The sequence below is a fragment of the Hemicordylus capensis genome, chromosome 1, assembly GCF_027244095.1.
Source record: "Hemicordylus capensis ecotype Gifberg chromosome 1, rHemCap1.1.pri, whole genome shotgun sequence".
Classification (NCBI taxonomy): Eukaryota; Metazoa; Chordata; class Lepidosauria; order Squamata; family Cordylidae; genus Hemicordylus; species Hemicordylus capensis.
The window spans coordinates 296,754,502-296,772,801 of NC_069657.1; the positions used below are offsets into that span (position 1 = coordinate 296,754,502).

At 44.2% G+C, this 18,300-nt stretch overlaps 1 protein-coding gene across 35 annotated transcripts in view; it reads right to left on the reverse strand.

Annotated features, from left to right (window-relative positions):
• The window catches only part of DST (dystonin), a 488,434-nt gene that overhangs the window by 223,741 nt on the left and 246,393 nt on the right, over positions 1 to 18,300 (reverse strand). For all 35 annotated transcript variants that reach the window (XM_053286451.1, XM_053286446.1, XM_053286475.1 and 32 more), the window contains 5 exons: positions 5,937 to 6,049; positions 5,733 to 5,839; positions 4,892 to 5,011; positions 3,688 to 3,783; positions 3,468 to 3,595 (listed from right to left, as the gene is read on the reverse strand). In XM_053286451.1, the coding sequence (XP_053142426.1) occupies positions 3,468 to 3,595; positions 3,688 to 3,783; positions 4,892 to 5,011; positions 5,733 to 5,839; positions 5,937 to 6,049 (564 nt within the window). The remainder of the gene's footprint in view (positions 1 to 3,467; positions 3,596 to 3,687; positions 3,784 to 4,891; positions 5,012 to 5,732; positions 5,840 to 5,936; positions 6,050 to 18,300) is intronic.

Sequence of the window (18,300 nt, forward strand, 5' to 3'; positions counted from 1 at the left end):
GAGCCATTTTTGGAAGGGCGGTATAGAAATCAAATTATTATTATTATCATTATCATCATCATTATTATTAGAAGTTTTAAATTAACCTCCAAGCTCCAAATCTCCCACACTCAGCACCCAAGTGCAACTGAAAACATGGACATGGGATTTATATTTTATTTATTTACTTGCTAACTTATTGTATTTCTATACCTCCTGATATAGATATCCCCAGGTAGTGATTCCTATAATGAGGAATATTAAGGACTTAGTTCTGATTTAATTTTGTGGCATACCAAATCTTAACATGTTGATTTTACAATTTCATCTTTTTAATTTTTATATTAATTTAACAAATCTATATAGTGCCTCGAACCAGGTCCCAAGACAGTTTACAATTAAAAATATCTATGAACATTAAAATCAACAGTTAAAATTGATAAATCAAATTTAAAATGGGAACTGGGAAATTCGTATGATGTGCCCATTCCTGACTTCCAACTGCAAGAACATGGAAATATTTGGCAATGCATCAACCCAATATATAACCAGGATCAGCAACCATAATTCAAATCTCAGATTACCAATCCTGGTAACATGTTATAGTGGCATCGCCACATTTATGGGTTCTTACAACTGGAAATCCTGATTCCCAATCAGAAGGCATCGTGAGAACTCACCCAAAGAACACTAAAAAAAAAAAAAGGCACAGCTGGATCAGACCAAAGGCCCATTGGTCCAGGACTCTGTTTCATGGCAGATCAGATGCCTTTGGAAGGCCACAACCAGAAGATGAAGGCAATAGCTCTCTCCTGCTATTGCTATTGGTCCCCAGCAGGAGAACATAAGCTGATATTCCATGGCTTATTGCCTCTGAATCTGGAGGTTCAATTTAATTATCATAACTAATCATTACAGACACCTATACTCCATGGATTTGTCCAATTTCCTTTTGAAGCTAGTGGCCATCACTACAGCAAGTTCTATATCTTAATTATATGATGTATTAAGAAGTACTTTCATCAGTCCTGATTCTACTACCAAATCATTTCACAGATGAGCGCTACTATTTTGAGAGAGAGAGAGAGAGAGAGAGAGAGAGAGAGAGAGAGAGAGAGAGAGAGAAACTTCGTTTACCTTCTCTCTACAAACACAATCACTCTTATGCTCACTTAATCTTTCTGAAACATGCCCTTCTTCTCCCCATCACCTAACTTAACTAGCTTGGTAGCAACTTATGGAAAGTGAGACCAGGAAAAAAGCTGAGACTGATAATGTAGGGGGAGGGCAGCATTCTTTCTTGCTCATGCTGTTTTCACCTCACACAGGAAATCCTTTTGAACAAGACTCTGCTTGTCTCCTACAGAAACACTACATATGGCAAATAAATCAACATAAATGGAGTTAGGGCTCCTTAAAACCAATCTGAGGCCTACCAGCAGTTCTGCATATAGTATGCAGAGTGCGCAAAATCAGCATCTTAAGGGCAAGAACAATTTCAGCTGAACTTCATCTGAAGGGAGAAAAAAGAAACCCTGCAAAAAAAATCAATGTGCACTTTGTTCTCCCAAGTCCAGCCTCCTTGAGTTGGTATCAGTGCTGGGAGAACAGAAGCATTTTATAACACTGGACCAAGCTGCTGTAGGTTAAAGACTGACAGGAAGATGAGACAGAACTGGCTGACAGAGAAAAATGGGGATTTTTCTTTTGCAAGAGAAGGCAGAGGGGAAAGCAAATTTGAGGCAATCTCTTCCTTACAAAACAGTAAGGAAGAGAAATTATTTGATGGAGAGTGAGAATCTAGGAAGCAAATAAAACACTGGGGGGAAATGACCCCACTTTTCCTTATACTCAGTATGCAGTCCTGGGCAAACTGCTTCTAATGTAAGTGCCTTCTTTAAAATGAATATTGCAGCAACAGATGCTAGAGCATGGAGTTCAGGATTCTGCCCTCAACTCTGCCTTGTATTCTGTTGCTGTCTTCAGCAAGTTGCTTGTCTCCATCTAGTCCAACGTTCTAACAGTGGACAGCCACATGCCTCTGCAAAGCTACCAAACTATCAAGCAGGGAATAAAGAAGACAACATTGCCCAGATGTGTCCGCTTCTGGGGGCCAAACCAGAGGTAAAGTGGGATATCTGTGCTTGGGCTCTCCCACTGTCCTTTAAAAACATGAATAGCATCTACAAGGGAGGGTTCAGTTTAGGGCCATCATGCAGGGGCCAATGGTGGTTGAGGTGGTTTAACACTTTTCCCCATGCCATTTTCCCAATTCAAATCTCCCTCCATACTATGTGCCCCACATATGACTACTTGTCTGCTTTGTCCCACATGGCAAACAACAGCTTCAGGAAAACAGCATGGAAGAAAAAAAGAGAAAGACACACACATACACACACAAACCTGCTCCCCCAGCACAATCCTGACCATGGATCTCATGCATGACAGCTGCTCCGAATCTGGCATTCAGAGGTATATTGCCTCTAGACATGGACATTTAGTTCTATGGTATGACAGATATCGGGACTCTCCCCCAACACCCAGGAGGACGGGGCACTCACCTGACTGGGCAGCAAGCAGATCAACAGCTGGGGGTTGCCTGGCTGCACATGAAGCCAGTGGCAACCATGCTGGGAGGCAGGGGAGGGGGAGGAAGCTGGGAGGACGGCCACCTCTGATGGGGCCAGAGTGGCTGCCATTGTCCACCTGCAGCCAGCAGCTAGCAGGTCCCTCCCCTCTGCAGAGACCCTGGGGGATGATTCAGGGAGAGGAAATGGAGTCCTGTAAGGCAGCCCCTTTAAGGGCTAATACAGGAGGGCAGGAACGGAAGGCATGGGAGGGGTGGCAGCTGACCCTGTGAACATTTATAATGGGCTTGAAGCTAGTGATGAGGAGATCAGTGGAAATGGAGGGTGGCTGCCTAAATGGGCCCCTAGGGAGGAGCAAGGCATTCCCTCTCCCTGGCAGATAGAGGAGGAACAAGGAGGAACAAGAACCCCCTCCCCATCCTTCTGAGGCCTGTATGCACCGGGGTTGTGAGGCTTGTGCAGAGGAAACGCCACAACAGAGAAACGTCTATTTCTATCATCTATGCAGCAGTGATATTGTTGAATAAGACAACAACAACAAACCCTTTAAAACAAGGGGGAAATCTTCTAGAGCAAGAAATATCAGAGAAACTTAACAAAAATCCCTTCGCTGAGAAGCAGTATGTCAAATCTATGCACATATATAAGGAGGTACATAAAGTATACATAGGCCCCCTGAAAATAAAGTAAATAAAGCCTAGGCCTAGCTGGTTTGCTCACAATGACCATCATGAATGGGCTCAGTCTTTCCAACTGTAACATGCCACCACACCAAAACATGATGACTTCATTTAAGAAGTCACCTATAAAGTGTTGATGTCTGGGTTGCAAGCAACTGCTTGGGCCATTTACAAAACAGCTGGAAGAAAAGCAGGCATGGCAAACAAAACACCAACATACCTTTCAACTTCTGGTCGAAGCATTTTCTCTCTTTCCAGCATAGCAATAATTAGCTTCCCCCATTCTTTCTCTATGTCATTTGGATGGTAGCCTTGAGGGAGCTTGATACGCCCAAATTCTATCCAAACCTTCAAAAACAAGGAATGATTGTTTAAGATGAAGATAGAAGCGGTGGGGGGGGGGAGCCCAGCACCCAATAATCTATAGGAGCACGGCTTACCTCCAATAATTTATATAGATGCTTGATTTTTGATTTATCTGTTTCCTTTGGTGGAATTTCTGTTTCTTTAAATTGTAAATATTGGTTATAAAGTGCCTAAAGAAAGACAAACATTGCTGTCAAGTTTCTCAACAGGACTGTTTTGCTATTTACTCATTATTTTAGTCTACTCTAGTTGATGAAAAACATCTCATGCCTATCACTGAGAAAACTGGTTTGTGCTGGTTTACTTACTATCAAAGCTCTTCTCAGCTGTATAAAGGCAGAGGAGAATTAAGCTGTCAGTCTTCCCATTTGGCAACCACGTGCCTACATTCCAAAGCTAACACCAGCTCTTCCAGGAACTGGCATTCACAGCTGCACTCCACAAACCACTTCAGCTGGTCAAGCTACACCAAAGTCAGCTCAGCTTCTTTCTTCTGAATGTGGTTTAACAGTACAGACCTCTAAATTTTCTTAGCTGGGGCAATGGCTTGCGCAGCCTCAGATAACATTGTATCGAATGCCTGTACACCTGGCAGATCTGCATGGGAGAGCCCCTATATTGCTCAATACTTACATAAAAGTTGGGCACAGATTTGTGGCTCCCTTCCCAAGTTCCTAATGGCCAAAAAACAAACAAACAAACAAAAACCCCACCCCACTGTGATTGTGTGTAGCTGTTCAAAGCCCCACAATTTAAAGTGTCATGCAAGGTTTATTGCATGGAACAGCCAGAGATCAATCTACACAGCCAGAAGAATCACACAGAGGTGAGAGACTGCATCATTGAGTACTCCCCATGCATAAAACTCTGCCAGTGGAAAGCTAGCATGACAAGTAGAAGTATTCTAGCCTAGCCTTTCCCCTGATATGCTAGCCATATATGGGGGGGAGGCAGTTTTAACATAAGGCAGCATTCAGTGATGCAACCCAAATGAGGCAACCCAAATGTGTTCGAGAGAGCAATACTATGCAGTTCTTTGGAATGTGTAGAGTGGGGGCATACTGCGTCTTTGGGAAATCTTTGATCTCAATCAATGCTATGTGCTCCATCAGTTGAACACAGGGGCACAGCATCAGACTGTAACTGGTTTGTGTAAATACATGGACTCGAAAGAAGTAAGTCACTAAAATATTCACATAAACTAACATTATCCTGACAAGGCAAACAAATTATGCCAAAAAAACAACAACCCGTCACCCCAGTGCTACCAAGCCTCACCTTAAGTTCCACAGGATTGTTTGGAAACGCTCTGTCAGCCATTATTGTGGCATGGTGCCTGATCCACTGGATGAGGTAGTTCACCATATTCTGGTATTCAACCCACTTGACTTCAACATCCTAGTAAGAACATATAATTGTTTATAAGTGAAAAGAAAATGTAAATATAACTATTTTTGCAGTGGAAAAAATGGGCAGTCCAACTCAAAATGTGAAAATCAGCTCCACAACACACACCCCTTCTTGAACCTCACTACCCCTGAAAGTTGTCAAGTGACAATCCTACAGTGATGGCACAAACCACAATTAGCGCCTTGCTGGAAAGACAGTGGCAACAACAGTGGCAGTGGACAGATGGGTGAGTGAGCTGGTTGGACCATGAGGAGGAGGAGGAGGAGGAGGAGGCAGCAAGCAAATCAGAGGTGGGTTGCCTCCTCCTCTCTGCATCATTCATGGAAGAGGAGGCAAAGGAGGGGCGAGTGGACAGAACATACCCTGAGAGGGGGAGACAAGGGGAAGGAGGGGCAGAGGCAGTGGGCTCCAGGTGGAATCGGGAAGGCAAGATGGCACTTTCCACCTTGCCTCAGGTATCCATTTATTTTGAGTAAACCACTGCAACTGAAGTCAGAGGTTTCACCACCACCAAAAGTAATACAATATCTGTTTTTATAGCATGTTAGTAACATCTGTTTAAACTGTATTCAAGTGCAACTAGGCAGAGAGAAAAAGGCAACAGCTAACAATAAACCTATTGCTATTGCCAATGAAATTAACACTTCTGAATGAAATGACTGATATGTATGGGCAGAGAGTTTTTTTAAAATACTAATCTCTTACTTACATGTGCACTGATGCCTTCACCACCTTCTGGTACTTTGGGAAATGCATCATAAAGTGATGACACATAAGTGATTACTGACTTCTCATCAGGTGAGGAGACATCAACATCTAAAAGGAACATTACAAAGCCATGGTTTAGCTGAATGTTAGAGGGTTAATTTCAAATGCAATTTGAAGCTACCATTAACGGCTCCCATTAACTTGCCTTCAGGATCTAGAAGTCTGGCAACACCAAGTTTTTCTGCTACAAAAAAAGCGTGTTCTAAATTTGCAAGGTTGCTTTGAACAGCAACGGTATTCATGTCTATCAGGTCCGGCCTGCAAAAAAAAGGGCAGAATTTTAGTTTGGTTTTGGAAAATACTGTTGGCAGTTGTAGTAACAACAATCCTTACAGTCTTAGTTTCGATGAGTTTATAGAGTATATAAAGAAGCCTGCTGATTCACTTGAGAATGATGAAGGGCTTTGCTTCCAACTTGGGATGTAAGTCATTGCAAAGTTCCCTTAGATCAACTTTCCCTGAGGAAAGTTCCCTTAGATCAAGTTGATTCAAAATATTGAAGAGGTCTGCCTTATTCTATAGCATGTGGCTCAGTTCCCTTATCTGAGCCATTTGGGAAAAGATCCTAAAATATTCCCTGAATCATGCAAGTGTTTTGCTCTGCATGAATATGGATGATAAGGACAGATCTCTAGAAGATGCTTATGGTAGGTGCAAGTTCAATCTGTGAGAGGATCCTGCTATAGGGCAAAGTGCTGGACCAAACGATCTTTAGAGGTTCCTTGCTTCTTTTATTTTGTTCAATGCGATGTTGTGCTTTAAACATCATCTACAAATTACATTAGTAAAAATTGTTGGGGGGGGGGGGAGCCAACAAAGATTAGGATTGAAGAGTATGAACACCCATTCCTTCCCATCTCAAATTCTCCTCTTTATGAATAACATTCAGGCCTTATTCCCACAAGGTTTATGTAAAACACTATCACAAAAGGAATGAAATTTTCTTTTAAATCTAATATCTCCATGTCTTCACACAGACTCTCGTAAACATTCATTATTAGAACATTATCTCTTCCAGTGAGCCACATACTTGCTTCTTCAACACTGTCTTGCACTTCTCAGTTTTCATGAGGCCTGTAAATACTTCCTCTCAACCATACTGCTCTATCAACAACATTAATAGGTCACAAAGTTCCGCTATCATTGCTGTTTGACTAGACTGATTAACTCAGCAGAGACTGCCACCTCTGATATAAGTAGCATAGCAACAACAATAAAATTAAGGCGGACTCTAAAGATGCACTCTGATTCCAGTTAGTACCTAGTACAGATATCAGAATATCAGGAAACATCTCAATGAAAATGTGATGCATATTTCAAATATTACTGAAAGGATTATACCTCAGTGTTTGGAATATTAAATAAATTACATTACAAACAGCAGGTTGGAGGAGATGAAGTCAAGAAAAATGGATGTGAACATAACAAGGATATGAAACCAGTGGTAATTTCAGCCAACAGCTAAGGAACTAATAGAGATCATTCACACAATCAAAAACTGTGTTCTACCCAGGTTTGGGAGCTGTGTGTGCTTCCAATATTTGGTTGGGTGGAAGCAAGGTAAAAGAAAAACCTGGGTAGATATGTAGAAGTGATTGTGTGGAAGCAAGGTAAGAAGAAAGGTACCCAGGTTTTCCTCCTGCCTTGCTTTCACACAACCAAATATCAGGAGCACACACAGCTCCCAAACCTGGGTAGAACACAGGTTTTGATTGTGTGAATGTCCTCATAATATTTACATTTTTCTTTGGTAAATTCCCTGTGACCAGCATGATATAAGATGACAGCTTTTAGCAAACATTTTCTCCTTAATAATATTTATTTGCCCCACCAGGCTGGAGCAGATTTCACCTGGCTATAATGTATAATAAAATATCCATAGGGTACACCTGAGATTTATTTCCTCTCCAGTTTTGGACTGAGCATACTTTTGACATGTTTCTCTTTTGTGTGGGAAAACTAAACAGAATCCTTTGGGGCGGAGTGTGTGTGTGTTTTGAGTAAAAGCTAGAACTGAGGACCCAACATAAATGAATCATTACCTCCAGCCTACTGTTATCTCAACAGAGTCCTCTCTCCCATTTGAGTTAAATTCTTCTACATGAAAAGGGAGTGCAATCTTGTATTCTAATAATGTTACACAGAGAACTATAAAGAACTTGCTGACCTGGCACCGAGCATCTGCGTCGCTAGTTCTCCCTGTCTGTCTCCCCCCAGCCCCATTTTATTCCCCCCTCAGGCCCATTTTGTTCTCCCCCCGCCCTCACCCCATTTCTCCCCAGTGGCCAGCCAGCCTGGCTGCTGCTTCTCCTCCCCACCACTTCTCCCAGCAGCCAGCTGGCCTAACTACCACTTCTCCTCCCCAACGTTTTTCCCAGCGGGCTGGGCCATCCTTGATTTTGGCTGGCAAGCAGGTCAGAGAGGCAGTGCGGTGCCCTCTCTGTCGCCTGCCTGCCCGTCCCCCGCCTTCTTCTTCCCAGCAGGCCAGAGAGAGAGTGTGCCACCCTCTCCACCACCCACCCACTGTTTTTGCCTGCGAGCCCGCCGGCCAGCTACCTTCTTCTGCCTGGCAGGCCGGACCATCTTTCCTTTTGGCTGGCAGGTGGGCCGGAGAGAGAGGACACTTCTCCTCCCCTCGCTGCAGTTTGCTTACCCGCCCGCCAGCCACTTTCTCTGTCTGGCAGCAGCAGCAGCAATTCACCACCATTCTTTCCCCCACCGGCCGGCCAGCTGCCACCACCATTTTCTTGCCATACCCGTGGCTATCTGGCAGCTGCTCAGGAATTCTCACGAGAGCTGCCACACATGGGATTAGCCACAGGAATGTATTATTAAATATAGAGATTGTTAGAATAATGAAGGTGAAAACAACAGGTTGCTTACCTGTAATTTTGGTTCTTCTAGTGGTCATCTATACTCTTACACAAATGGGCTTTGTGCCTGTACAGAGACCACGCCGAGAATTCTCCAAGCCTCTCCTTTCTTTGAGGTTTTTTGGCAGGAGACCCTCTCCTTTGATGATATGCATGTCAGCTTTACCTCCTTCAGTCCGAGTCCGTGGATATGGTAATCCACAGAGGGGAGGATAGGAGAGTGTGTAAGGGCACAGATGACCACTAGAACAACCAAAGTTACAGGTAAGCAACCTGTCATTCTTCGATGTGGTCTCTGTGCTCTAGATCATAAATGAACTAGAAGTAGGGATAAGCAGTGAGGTGGCCAAATTTGCAGGTGATACCAAACACTTTTGGGTAGTGAAATCCAAAAAGGATTGTGAGGAGCACCAAAAAGATGTCTTTAAACTGGATGTGTGGGCAACAAAATGGCAAAATTGGTTCAGTGTTGACAAGGGTAAAGTGATGCACATTGGGATGAAAAACCCCAACTTCAAGTATACACAGATGGGATCTGAGCTGTCGGTGATTGACCAGAAGAGGGATCTTGGGGTTGTGGTGGACAGCTCATTGAAAATGTTGACTCAATGTACGGCAGCTGTGAAAACGGCCAATTCCATGCTAGGGATCATTAGGAAGGGGCTGGAAAATTCAAAATACAATTTTATAATGCCCTCATACAAAACTATGGTGCGGCCACACTTGGAGTACTGCGTACAACTCTGCTCACCACATCTAAAAAAGGACATTGTACAACTGGAAAAGGTGCAGAAAAGGGCAACCAAGATGATCAGGGGCCTAGAGCACCTTTCTTATGAGGCAAGGCTACAACATCTGGGGCTATTTAGTTTAGAAAAAAGACGACTGCGGGGAGACATGATAGAGGTCTATAAAATCATGCATGGTGTGGAGAAAGTGAATAGAGAGAAATTCTTCTCCCTCTCACATGACACTAGAACCAGGGGTTCCCATGAAATTGATTGCCAGGAAATCTAGGATCAGCAAATGGTTAGAGTGCCCGACTAGGACCGGGGAGACCCAAGTTCAAATCCCCATTCAGCCATGATACTAGCTGGGTTACTCTGGGCCAGTCACTTCTCTCTCAGCCTAGCCTACTTCACAGGTTGTTGTGAAAGAGAAACATAAATATGTAGTACACTGCTCTGGGCTCCTTGGAGGAAGAGCGGGATATAATAATAATAATAATAATAATAATAATAATAGATAGGCTGTGGCAGAAGACCACCAAAATAATCCCAGTGGTAATTGGCGCCCTAGGTGCAATTCCAAAACAACTTGAAGAGCACCTCAACACCATAGGGGCCACAGAAATCACCATCAACCAATTACAAAAAGCAACTTTACTGGGAACAGACTATATTTTGCGATGATATCTATAATAACCAAAAGTATTGATGATAAAATTCAGCCATACCAGGTCCTTGGGAAGGACTCAATGTCTGGATAAAACAAACCTGTCAATAACACCTGTCTGACTGTGTAAACAAGAAATAATGTAAAAAAAAAAACAACTTGTGGAATTCTCTGCCACAAGATGTGGTGACAGCCAACAATCTGGATGGCTTTAAGAGGGGTTTGGATAACTTCATGGAGAAGAGGGCTATCAACAGCTACTAGTCGGAGGGCTATAGGCTACCTCCAGCCTCAAAGGCAGGATGCCTCTGAGTACCAGTTGCAGGGGAGTAACAGCAGGAGAGAGGGCATGCCCTGTCTGTAGGCTCCCAGTGGCATTTGGTGGGCCACTGTGTGAAACAGGATGCTGGACTAGATAGGGCTTGTGCCTGATCCGGCAGGGCTGTTTTTATGTTCTTATACTCTACATGAATGAGTAGATAGCAAGCTGTACTCAAAAGGTCTCTTTTCTGGAAATGTGTGATCAAGCAAAGAGCAACTGTAAGACCACAGCATCGAAGTAAGCATCTCTGAGTGCCCCCTGACATCCAAGGCGAAATGCTGCATGAAGGAGTGTGATGAAGACCAAGTTGCAGCTTGACATATTACATCCAACTAGCTGACTGGGCACAGAGCATCTGTTCCCCTAGTTCTCCACCACCTCGTCCCGCCATTCGCCTCCTCAGGCTGGTGCGGCTTCGCCCCCACCGGCCGGCCACCTCCACAAGCCAGCACGCACCCGCCAGCCGGCCTCCTCCTCAGGCTGGTGTGGTTTCGCCCACCAGTCAGCCACCTCCATACACCAGAGGGGCTTTGCCCACCGGCTGGCTGCCTCCTCCGCGCCCATGCTCCACCTCCCACCCAAAGCCTGGAACTCTCATGAGTGGTGCTGCCAGTCCCACGAGAGTTCTGGCACACATCCCCATGCATCCCCAGCAACACGTCTTGGAGAATTAATTACATATATGGCACCGTTCAGTCAAAGGCAACTGATGTAGCTACAGTTCTGGTAGGGTGTGCCTTAATGGTCAAGGGTAGTGGTTTATTTGCCACAGCATAGCATAGCTGATGGCCTTGACCACCCAGCGGGATACAGTCTTGAGTTGAGTTCTGATTCCCATGGTGTGGGCCATCATAGGCAACAAATAGAGAGTTGGAGGAGTGCCATTGTGCTGTGCGATAAATGTAAAACATTAATGCCCACCTGAAATCTTGAGTGTGCAGGCAGCGATGCGCTGGCTCTTTTGCATCTGGAAAAAACACTGGTAAGATGAGTGGTTGAGAATGCTGGGATACCTCCTTAGGAAGGAAGGCAATGTCTGAGCATAGGATCACCTTGTCTTTGTGGGAAACAAGATAAGGGGGGTCTACTCTGAATGCCCTAAATTCACTGACTCTACACACTGAAGTAATGGCGACCAAAAAGACTATTTTCCAAGACAACAGGCGACTGGCAGTTTTTGCTAGGGGTTCGAAGGCGGGCCCCATCGAGCAGAAAAGGACTAAGGAGAGGTTCTATGTCACTGCCATGATATAGTGTAGATATGTTAGCCCCTTAAGAAATCACTTAATGGTGGGATGTTGAAACCATAAAGGTCACCTATTCGGGGAATGAGCCACAATGGCTTCTAGATAAAATTTCAATGAAGACACTTTAGTTCAGATTCCTTGAGGTGCAGAAGGTAAGATAATATGCCCTTAAGAGGTCAATATCAGGATGTCTAATTTCTGTGTTCACAGAAAGGCAAGAAAACATTTCCATTTGTGATCATGTGATTTCACTATTGCAGGTTTTGAGGCCACAGTGAGGACCCATTGGTTGTTCCTGCAGAAAAGAGTCTGTATCCTCAATGCCATGAAGCACAGCCTGTGTACATCTGAATGGAAAAGGCTCCCCCAAAGCTTGAGTGAGGAGGTGAGTGTGCTGAGATAGTCAGAGGTGGCAGCTGGCTGACAAGTGAAGTAGGCAGGGAAACCACTGTCGTAGGTTCGTCCTGCTGAATTTTGAGGAGGACTCGAGGAATCAGCAGGATTGGTAGGAAGAGGTAGGTGAAGAGACTGCTTCAGTCTAGAAAGAATGCATCCCCTAGATATTGTTTGTCCCACCCAGCTTGTGAGAAGTAGAGGCTGGACTGATGCTTCTAGGCTGAGGCGAACAGGTCCATATCTGGGGTGCTCCAGGGAAGAAAATTAGGACTGGTGTTGTCTAGTTGCCACTTGTGGGAGTACAACTTGGATCTGCTGAGGGCATCTGCCTTCATATTGGAAGTGCCTTTGATGTGTACTGCTACAGGAGTAACACGGTGGGTGATGCACTAGTGCCGGATGTCCATAACAAGAAGCAGCAACACTGTGAAACTCGTGCCCCCTTGCCGGTTTATAAATACTTTCGTGGTGCTATTTTTGGTCTGAATTGTGACTGTGAAGTTCCGCAGTATAGGTAAGAAGCCTCTCAGACCTTTGAAGATTGCCAGTAGTTCCAAGTAGTTTGTGTGATGGTGTAAGTCATCACATAAACCAAGTCGTATTCCACTGGCCTCTGAGGTGCAGTCTGCCGAGGTGGGCTCCTCAGCCGCGTCCTGATGCATCCATAGTCAGGGCATGTTGGGACGGAGGGGAATGGAATGCTGTCCCCACTAACAAATAGCTGGGAGGGGGGATGTCCACCAGTATATGGACTGGTGATACAGATTATACGGACTGGTGGACAGAGTAGGGCAAGCACAACCAGAGGGATTGGGAGTCCGTCTGCAGGTAGAAGTTGTGGAGAAACCAATGCTGGAATATCCAGGATAGTAGGTGCCCATGAGTATGCAGGATGAGGCGTGCATGTGGCATGCCACTACATACGTAGTGGATGCCATGTAGCCCAACAATTGTTGGATCATTAGAGCCGTGTGGTAGTCTTTTCGTGTCATCCTCCTTGCTAGTGATAAAAGGGTGTGTATTCTCTGCTGAGGGAAGCATAGCTTGGCATAAACAGAATTGAATAGAAGTCCTATGAATTCTATGCACCTAGTCAGGGGTTAGTGTGGACTTCTTGTAATTGATCTGCAATTTGAGCCAGTAGTTATATGTGTGAAGCCTCCCTGAGCCTCAACTCTGGTTAAATCTACCTCTAGGTGCAGGATGGCACTATGTTGTGACAGCTTTCTAAGGATGGGCATCTGTCGCAATTGGAATAGTACTGGTCTCGATAGCAGCCCTGTCCTAAAGCCGTATCCAGGCGGTAAGGTCTAGAGGGTGGTTGGTAGATGTGACACTTTGGTTCCAAATAGGGTTCCTCAGTTCCAGAGAGTTAATTGTCTCTGTCTGAATGGGGATCCTCATGTTTGGAACAGGGTTCTTCCAGATGCAGCTCCTCAAGTTCAGAGTGGCTATCAGGATCACAGTGCACTCCTTCCGCATCTGAAGGCAGGTAGTATGGTTCCTGAGATTTCGCATGTGGCTGTTTGGAATTGTAAGCAGGTGCCTCCACGTCTGAATGCAAGTCTGGGACAGCAACTCCACAGCCAACTCCAGGTCAAATGGGTAGTTCTCTGGATCTTGCAAGGACTCCCGTGGAAGCAACTCATGGGTGACAAGCTGAGGATGTTGTTTAGTAGAGCCCATTGCGTGTGTGGGTTTTTTTCTTTTTCGTAGGCTTAGGTGGAGCCATGGATTCATCCAACTGCAGTCACCTTTTTGAGATTTTGAAGACAGAAGTACTTGTGGGAGTAATCTGGTCAGAGTTTCTGAGGCAGAGGGGTGTGGTTGCCTCTTCTTCTTTTTCTTAAGCATTACTGCCAGAGCAGTCAGGACTGGCCTCCTGTAATGTCTTCTTTTGTGCCATAACATGAGCCATCGGTACCAAGGAATGCAGTTCCAATGTGGAGGCAAATGGAGCTCTAGACTCGTGGGGCAGGGCATCCAAAGTGGAGACAATTATCAGTTTGGAGATCAGTATTAAGGGCAAACCCGAGGCTGTGGGCTGGGAGTGCCACCAAGTTTCCCTCACTGAACATTGCATGGCAGTGGGTATGGAGGCCGCTTGAGAGAATCATAGGGCTTGCTCCCACAACCAGGAGCATAGGTTATGTTGCTAGTACTGCTCTTCTGTAGGCTCTCAGAAGCCTCTCTGCTTATGTTTGAGACTAAAGGCATATGGGTCTCACTTTTGACATGCTCATGTTGGCATATTGGAGAACAGTCATTTAGAAGGCAGTGGGACAGTTACCCCTAGATTTAACAGCTGCCAAAGCCAAATGGAAAAGCACATAGTGCTGTCAAGTCGATGTGAACTCTTAATAGTGACAACATAGATAGATTCTCTCCAGGATGATATATCTTCAACTTGGCCTTCAAGGTCTCTCAGTAATGTATTAATTCCTGTCGTAATCGAGTCCATCCATCTTGCTGCTGGCCGTCCTCTTCTTCTCTTTCCTTCAACTTTCCCCAGCATTATGGACTTCTCAAGGGAGCTGGGTTTTCACATAATGTGTCCAAAGTATGATCATTTGAGCCTGGTCATTTGTGCCTCGAGTGAAAATTCTGGATTGATCTGTTCTATGGTCCATTTGTTTGTCTTCCTGGCTGTCTATGGTATCCTCAAAAGTCTTCTCCAGCACCAAAGTTCAAAAGCGTCAATACTTTTCCTATCTTGCTTCTTACCCTCAAATAAAACTTCTGTTTTTGAACATCTTTGCTCAGTCATTTTCCTTTAACCAACACTTTGCATTAAAATTTATTCTGATGTGGAACTGCTCCACTCTGAGCTAATCTCCCCACACAAAGCCTGAACGCAATTTGGGGGTGTTCACTAACCAACCCGGGGCAGTTCCATTAAGAGTCCCTGTTTTGCATGCCTGTGAGAGGCCCTGTTTTGCATACCTATTTGGTGAACTTTAAACAGCGAGTACACATGTTGACCTTCTGGGCCTTGCGGAGGCAGAAAGGGCAGGTACTATGTCCATCAGTCATTTTGAATTTGGCCTCACACCTGGAGCACTTCTTAAAACATGATTTTATTGGCCATAGGCCAAAAAAGGAAGATTCCCCAGCCTCTCAGTCTGGAACCAGGTGGGAGTGGAAGGTGCAAAAGAAATCAAAATGCAAAACTGGAAAGGAAGAAACAAACGACAGCGGAAACAAACAAACGACAGCGGAAACAAACAATAGCGGAAACAAACGATAGCGGAAAGTGAGAGAGTGAATAAAGAGGGAAGTAAAGGGGGGAAACTGTTCTCTTTTCTCCATCTGTTCGCTGAAGCTCGAAGTGTTCGCAGTGAAGCTGATCTGGATCTGGTGAAGAAAGACTGGAGGAAAAGCCGACACATGCACATATCACAGAAGGGGAGAGGCTCCCACAAAAGTTTTTTTAGGGAAGTAGAGGCTTGGAGAATTCCCAGCATGGTCTCTGCGTAGGTGAAAAGACCATTCGTGTTGAGCACAGAGATCACGTCAAAGAAGCACTAATCATTTATGTCATGGACACAGTAATTAATGAAGATTTACTTAATGCCATACAATATTTGAGTTGAAAAAGGTTTTCTATCTAAAAGCATATGGCTGTTTTCATTCTGCTAATTTCCATGACATTTCACACATGCTGATAGTAATGAAGCAAAATGAGATACTCAAAACACAAAATGCTGCCTTGTTTAGCTGCCAACTTCTCAGAACAAGAAAAGGCAAGTTGTTATACAAGCCTTGCCTGTTCACAGGGGGGAAAGAACAAGCAGCAAACATCTGACTGAAATCCAGGGAACAAGATCAGATTTTTTCCTAACAAAATAATTTTATTTACTACAAGAGTGATAAAAATACCTGCTGTACATTTCAGACTAATGTTTGTTATTTATATGTAACAATAAAACACCCCTACTATATGATGAGTTATACATTTTGGTTCTCTATAAAGTCTGTCAAAAACATCAATAGTCAAATGTGAGGAATGTAAAGTAACTGAACCAGACATGTTCCTGTTTTTTAGACTGCTTTTCCAAAACATACTCCATCACTTAACATAACTGCCTCACATTTTAAAATTAGACCATTCAACCAAAAACAAAATTTCAGAAGGCAGCAAGTGGTCTTTTGCTCATATGAGAGCTAGTTGAACAGAAACCTAGTGTTAGGCTCTAAATCTTTGGTGGAGCAATGCTCCCTCAAAAGAAGCTCCCATGAAGACTTTCTGAATAGCATTAATAAGACTAGCCATGTCTCTTCATGTATAAAAAGTAATCCCAATTTAAAACAAAATTACATAATTAAATTTCCAGGGTTAAGAGTAAATCCCTCTGACCTTTCTCCTTCTACTCCCTGGTAAGCATTAACTATGGTATACCATTATGTCTGCATCAGTGCTAACCATGATTGATTGATTGATTGATTATTTATTTATTAGAGACATTTAATATACCACCCACTCCGAAGACCCCAGGCGGTGCACAACAAGATGCAAACAGGCAACATTAAAAATTACATTCTAAATTTTAGAATGTAGTTTTAAATAAACCTTTTATTTACCCAAGCCTTCTCAAGTTTTAATTAAAAATACTGTTTGTTAATTTTATGGTTTTTAAATTATTGTATTGTTTTAACTTTTATATATGTGCTATATGTTGCATTGTTTTAATTTTTATATATGTTTTAATTGTTAGCCACCCAGAGATGTATGTTTGAGCGGGATATAAATTAAGTAAACAAGCAAACAAACAAGCAGATAAACAAACAAACTAAAATAACTACCAAAGAACAGAAAAATAAACTACAGGTCAAAAGCCTGGCGGAAAAGTCTTCAATAGCTATTTGAAGATTGGTAAGGAAGGGGCTAGCCGGATCTGTAGGGGGAGAGAGTTCCAAAGGAGCGGGACAGCAACCGAAAAGGCCCTTTCACGAGTCCTAGAGCCCCGAACATCTCAGAAATTAGGGACCGACAGAAGGGCCATCTGAGATGATCTAACTGGACGGGATGTAACTGGATGGGAGAGGTGGATCTGTAGGTAGACAGGCGCCTGGCCCCGCAAGGCTTTAAAGGTCAGAACCAGGACCTTAAATTGATCTCGGAAGCAAATAAGCAACCAGTGCAACGACTATAGGAGAGGTGTTGCCCTGTCATATTTTCTGGCACCCATGAGTAGGCAAGCCACTGCATTCTGGACCCGCTGCAGCTTCCTGATCATCTCAAAGATAACCCTAGATAGAGAGCATTACAATAATCTAAACGGGAGATAACAAGGGCATGGGTCACTGCCATTAATGCCTGCCGATCAAGGTAAGGGCGTCATTAGTGAACCAGATGAAGCTGGGCAAAAGCACTTCGGGTCACAGCTTCCACCTGCTGCTCAAGCAGGAGCCGCGAGTCCAAAAGGACCCCGAACAAGCTCTTTTGAGGGCAGCGCCACCTCATCTAAAACAAGGTTCACATCCAGCTGTTGGCCATTACGAGGGCTGAATAAAAGTAATTCAGTCTTACTGGGATTCAGTCTGAGCTTGTTTTGATTCATCCAGACCTTGATAGCTTCCAGGCATCGAGTAAGCACAGAAACAGCGTCCCCAAAATGGTCTGAAATGGCAATATATATCTGAGTATCATCAGCGTATTGACAAAATCTCATGCCCAAACTGGGAGATGACCTGACCCAGCGGCTTCATATAGATGTTAAAAAGGAGAGGGGCAAGAACTGAACCCTGGGGAACTCCATAAAGGAGTGGCCATGGGTCAGAGCAACTGTCCTAAATGCATATCGACTGGACACGCCCACTAAGGTAAGAATGGAACCACTGTAGGACAGGGGCCCCAATACCCAACCCACACAAGCGGTCGAGAAGAATAGCATGATCGATAGTGTCAAAAGCCGCAGAGAGATCTAAAAGGACCAAGAGAGGGACACTACCCTCATCAAGGTCCCGAAGAAGGTCATCTACCAGAATGACCAGTGCTGTCTCTGTGCTATGCCGAGGCCTGAAGCCCGACTGATAAGAATTAAGATAACTAGTTTCTTCTAAGATCCTCTCAAGCTGGGCACATACAACCCTTCCTATCACCTTTGCTAAAGAAGGGAGGTTGGAGATCGGCCTATAGTTGTCAAGGACCTCAGGGTCCAGGGAGGGTTTCTTCAAGTGAGAGCGAACTATTGCCTCTTTAAGGGCTGCTGGCACGAAACCCTCAGGTAACAAGGAGTTAACCAACTCCTGTAGACAAGAATTAACACTCCCGCT